The 5,642-nt window shown below is 39.3% G+C and overlaps 1 protein-coding gene across 2 annotated transcripts in view; it reads right to left on the reverse strand.

Moving 5' to 3' along the window:
• The window catches only part of LOC108289569 (SEC23 interacting protein), a 55,992-nt gene that overhangs the window by 39,670 nt on the left and 10,680 nt on the right, over window positions 1–5,642 (reverse strand). For both annotated transcript variants that reach the window (XM_017509081.2, XM_017509080.2), the window contains exons 3-4: window positions 3,656–3,866; window positions 2,330–2,523 (exon numbers count right to left, since the gene is read on the reverse strand). In XM_017509081.2, the coding sequence (XP_017364570.1) occupies window positions 2,330–2,523; window positions 3,656–3,866 (405 nt within the window). The remainder of the gene's footprint in view (window positions 1–2,329; window positions 2,524–3,655; window positions 3,867–5,642) is intronic.

A 5,642-nucleotide genomic window follows, 5' to 3' on the forward strand; every position in this document is an offset into this window, starting at 1 on the left:
AAAAAAAAAAAAATTATTTCACTTCTTCATATTCCCTTTCAATCCACAGCTTTACAGTAAGTATTATCTGGTAAAGATTCCACATTTCATTGTCAAAACGGTCTTGATTATCCTTAACAATTTGATCTTCCACATAAAATTTAGAAGCAACTTACAAATTCCACCAAAAAAACCTTGATGTGAATTTCGATTGGGATTACCTGAAATTTATCAGATAATTTGGGAAGAAGTGATATCTTTTATGATAGTGCTTATATGAACATGATATTTAGCTTCATTTCTTTTTTTTTTTTTTGAGACAAGGTCTTGGTCTGTCGCCCAGGCTGAAGTGCTGTGGTGCAATCACAGCTGACTGCAGCTCAACATCCCAGGCTCAAGCAATCCTCCTGCCTCAGCCTCCTGAGTAGCCGAGACCATAGGCATGGGCTACCACACCCAGCTAACTTGTGTGTGTATATTTTTTGTAAAGACAGGGTTTTGCATTGTGGTCCAGGCTGGTCTGGAACTCCTGAAGCAACCCCCCACCTTGGCCTCCCGGAATGCTGGGATTATAGGCAGGAGCCACCATGCCCAGCCTAGCTCCATTTCTTGAGGTCACCTTTTACATTCTTCAATTCTGTTTTGTAGTTTATCTCCATAAAGCTCACAGGTACTTTTCTTGGACTTTTTTCCTACAAAGTCTGAAGTTTTATAATTGTATAGTATCTCTGTTATAAATACATAGTATCTTCTTTTCAATTATAATTTTTAACTGGTTATTTCTATGGTACAGGAATGTTACTAATTTACCTATGCTGATTTTATATACATGGACTTGCAAAAAACTCTTGTATTAGTGCTAAGGGTATTGCTAGAGTTCTCCTGATTTTCCATGTAATCAATCATGTCTCATCAAATTAAAGGCGTTCTCTGTCTTCAACCCTTCCATTGGAGACAGAGAACACTGAGTGCTCTGACAGGATAGGATCACCAACAGGATGCTGAGCAATACCTATCAACTTGTTCCCTTTCCATTACTGGCTTTCTTACTTCCTAACCTCTCTGCCTCTTCCCTGATCTGGTCTGAGTTTCCTGAAAGAAGCTGAACAAAAGCTAAGGTCTCCCTAGGTAGCCATGTGTTGTTGCAATGGTTGGTATGTGGATAGCTATCCCACCTCAAAGCCTATGTCACCCACATAAAATTAAACACAGTAAAGATAAGGTGCAGACTTTCAGACACTGCTTGGACTTGAAAATATATACTTCAGCTTCAAAACAGTAAAACTAAGCATTTAATCTGGGGACATGATAGCTTCCTAGGGGCCTACCAAAGGCACCAAAAATTATAATATATCTTTATTTATTTATGTCTAAGTAGCTACAGATATCAGCATTCCTTTACACATTCTTCTTTCTACACACACACACACACACACACACACACACACACACACACACAGAGAGAGATATCCACATATATAAATATATACTTTTTTTTTTTTTCTGAAGGAGGGTCTCACTCCCGTTGCCCAGGCTGGAGTGCAGTGGCAGGATCTCAGTTCACTGCCGCCTCAACTTCCCTGGCTCAGGTGATCCTCCCTCCTCAGCCTCCTGAATAGCTGGGACTGCTGCCGTGTGCCACCATGCCCAGCTAGTTTTTGTATTTTTAGTAGAGACATGATTTCACCATGTTGGCTAGGCTGGTCTCAAAACTTCTGGCCTCAAGTGATCTGCCCACCTTGGCCTCCCCCAAGTGCTGGGATTATAGACACGAGCCACCACGCCCAGCCAGATGTTAACTAAAATGTTCTATATATCATTTCCCATCTATGCAACTGAATTCACTTAACTTATTTCAAGTACCTAACATTCAACTCTTAAGTAGAATTATCACAAGCATTTAACACAATTATATAAAACGACATTAACCACCTAATTTCTTGAAGAAATTATTTAAGATGGTCAATAACGCTCATGACACTTACTATTTTCACAAATCAGAGGCTGACTTCAAGCCTTTTGCTGAATATTAATTTGAAAATGTCCATATGCTTGGCATCTTCTATCAACAACAAATCCCAGCAGCCTAGGTTCTACTGAAGGCTTGACACAAGCACCTTATTAGATCTGTGATGTACCTGCGTAAATTATATCCTATCTTTAGACACAGATGTCATGATTAGCACCTCATGAGCGATGGCATCACTTAAAATGTAATCTTCTCTGTGCACAGCATCAAGACAAGCTGTCTTGTAAATAAAGTCAGCTCCACTGTAAGTGATGTTACTCACCAATGTATATAGGACCTACATTTCTTAAAGAAACTCATACAGAAATAAAGCACTCGTACCTCTAGTTTTTCACTGAACTCCTCAGTATAGGGAATAAATCGACTATCTGTGTCCCCCTTGTAAAACCAAGTACAGCGTCTCACTTCGGCGGGCTCCTCTTCCCAGTACACAGCCTTTCTTATTCGGTCATAGAGGTAAACATCGTAGCGCCCTCCATCCGTACCAAGAACCACGCTCTCCGGATCTGGCTGAACTAGGGAACAAAATTAACACTTTTCCTGACTGATACAAGGCATATTTTAAAATAATAAATAATCCGCTGGGCACAGTGACTCATGCCTGTAGTCCCAACACTCTGAGCGGCTGAGACAGGTGGATCATTTGAGGTCAAGAGTTCTAGACCAGCCTGGCCAACATGATGAAACCCCCATCTCTACTAAAAATACCAAAATTAGCTAGGCATGTTGGCTCATGCCTGTAATCCCCGCTACTTAGGAGGCTGAGGCAGGAGAATCATTTGAATCCAGGAGGCAGAGATTGCAGTGAGCCCAGATTGTGCCACTGCGCTCTAGCCTGGGCAACAGAGTAAGACTCTTGTCTCAAAAAAATAAAAATAAAATAAAAAATAATGAATATGGTGACTACTCAATCTTTAAAGACAAAAAACTAAGCTCATTTTTATTTAAAAATAGAAGTTTATGATTAATTTGTGCTGCTCAAAATTATGACTCTTCTTAAGCAGAAAAGAAACAGCCAGCAGCGCAAACTTTAAAAGCATAATTCAAATAACTGGTGGATTTGTTTCTAAATCAGAGCAATATTATCTACATAAAGCAATGCTCCATGGAATATGTTTCTAAAGGCCATTAATAGGTTGATTTTTTAAGTCCATGATCAAATATTACCAGGATAAACAAATAAACATATTTCTACACTGCAGGACTTCTCAGAGCCTTAATGCACTCCTGTGCACCATTTCTCTCAAGACCTAGATATAGAGAGCAGCACTTCCAAAACTCATCTGATCATGGAACCCTTTCTTCACAGAGCATCTCCAGGATTGGGAGTTCCATAGAAAACCCTTTATAAATGCCGCCATAACTACAAATGAAAGGGAAACAGAAAAATTGAAACCTGAATTACACGAACTAATCAACTTCTCTGATTCAAAATACCTTTAAACTATGAAGTAAATTACTAAAACATTTCTTTAAATATCTTACCCAGATAACTCAGGACTTACATTAATATCATCATCTTAAGGTACGGAGTTTGGGGTCTACAAAAATTAAGGAATTTGACATTCACAGAAAATAGACCATGGATAAATACTCATTCCTTATCTTCCTAAAATCAGATATGAATGATGTATGACCACTGCTTACCTGAATTATAGATTTCTTCAAGATTCAAAGAGTCAAACACACTAAAAGGCATCCACAGTTGTTTGGATTCTACCACCTTGCAGTAAAACCAGTGGGGCTGAACAGGCTCATATGGGTTTTGAAGTAGAAAAGGAGATGGCACTTGAACAGAGGGAGTCCCAGGTCTACCAAGTACCTGCTGCTGTATTGGTGACTGCACTGAAGGAGGAACCTGGAGGAGACAGCAAAGTGAAGACTGTCATGCTTGTCCAAAAGAACTCTGAATATGCTTCACACCCAAACTGATGTTAGTAGTAATAATCCTACTTATATTTTTGGACAATTATTTAGTGCAATAACTAGACCCCAAAGCAATTTTAAAAAGAATTATTAAACCTAACGAAACCCCAAATCAAGGATAAATGCTCAAGGTGAAGGATACCTATACCTCATTTACCCTGATGTGATGATTACACATTGCATGCCTGTATCAAAATACCTCATGTAACCCATAAACATATACACCTATTATGTACCTACACAAATTAAAAATTTAGAAAAAAATCAATTACAAAGTGAACTAGACTTTCTCACAGAACACCTTTACAGAAGTCAATCCAGCAATACATCTCCCATGATTTAGTTAACCTTTAAAATGTGCCTATTCCTTGACCTAGTCATTCCCTTTCTAAGAATGTGTCCAAAAGATATAATTATAAAAACAAATAGGCCAGGCACGGTGGCTCATGCCTGTAATCCTAGCACTCTGGGAGCCTAAGGTGGGTGGATCATTTACCCCATAATCCCAAGTGATCATTTAGCCCATAATCCCAGAACTTTGGGAGGTCAGGAGTTCCAGATCAGCCTGGCCAAATGGTGAAACCCTGTCTCCACTAAAAATACAAAAATTAGCAAAGCATGGTGGCACATGCCTGTAATCCCAGCTATTTAGGAGGCTGAGGCAGGAGAATTGCTTGAACCCAAGAAAGGGAGGTTGCAGTAAGCTGAGATCATTCCACTGCACTCCAGCCTGGGTGACAGAGTGAGACTCCTTCTCAAAAAATAAAATAAAAGTAAAAATAAAAATTTACCCACAAGGATGTACACCAAAAGTTTATTTAAAATAGGAAATCACTGGAAACAAATGAAATGTCTAACAGAAACCTGATCAAGTAATATTTCACTCAAATGCTAGATCCTCTAGAACCATTAAAAATGTGTTATATCCCGGCTGGGCATAGCGGCTCATGCCTGTAATCCTAGCACTTTGGGAGGCTGAGGTGGGTGGATCACCTGAGGTCAGGAGTTCAAGACCAGCCTGGCCATCGTAGTGAAACCTCATCTTTAAATAATAATAATAATAAAGAAAAAAAAATGTGTTATATCCTTCCTGCAGGAGATAGCTAAATAATAATAATAATAATAAACAAAAATAAAAGTTTTAGAGGATAGACACGATGGTTCACACCTATAATCCCAGAACTTTGGGTGGCCAAGAAAAGAGGATCATTTGCCAGGACTTCGAGGCCAACATGAGCAACACAGCAATATCCTGTTTCTATTAAACCAAAAAAAAAAAAATTTTTAAATCACCCAGACACGGTGGGGCACACGTGTAGGCCCAGCTACTCCAGAGGCCAAGATGGGAGGATCACTTGCACTCAGTAGTTCAAGGTTGCAGTGGGATGTAATCACACCACTGCACTCCAGCCTAGGTGACAGAGCGAGATTCCATTTCAAAAATAGTAGTAGAAGTAGAAATAATAATAATAATTCTGAATGTTTTAGAAAAATATCTTAATAACACTTAAGGTATGTTCACAAAAAAAAAAAATAGATAATAGAAACCAAAGGTACTATATGATGTTTGCCAAAAAAAGGCATATAACAAAATGAAAACAGCGGTCATCCGCCGGGCGCGGTGGCTCACGCCTGTAATCCCAGCACTTTGGGAGGCCGAGGCGGGTGGATCACAAGGTCAAGAGATCGAGACCATCCTGGTCAACAT

The sequence above is a fragment of the Cebus imitator genome, unplaced genomic scaffold, assembly GCF_001604975.1.
Source record: "Cebus imitator isolate Cc_AM_T3 unplaced genomic scaffold, Cebus_imitator-1.0 Scaffold406, whole genome shotgun sequence".
NCBI classification, from domain to species: Eukaryota; Metazoa; Chordata; class Mammalia; order Primates; family Cebidae; genus Cebus; species Cebus imitator.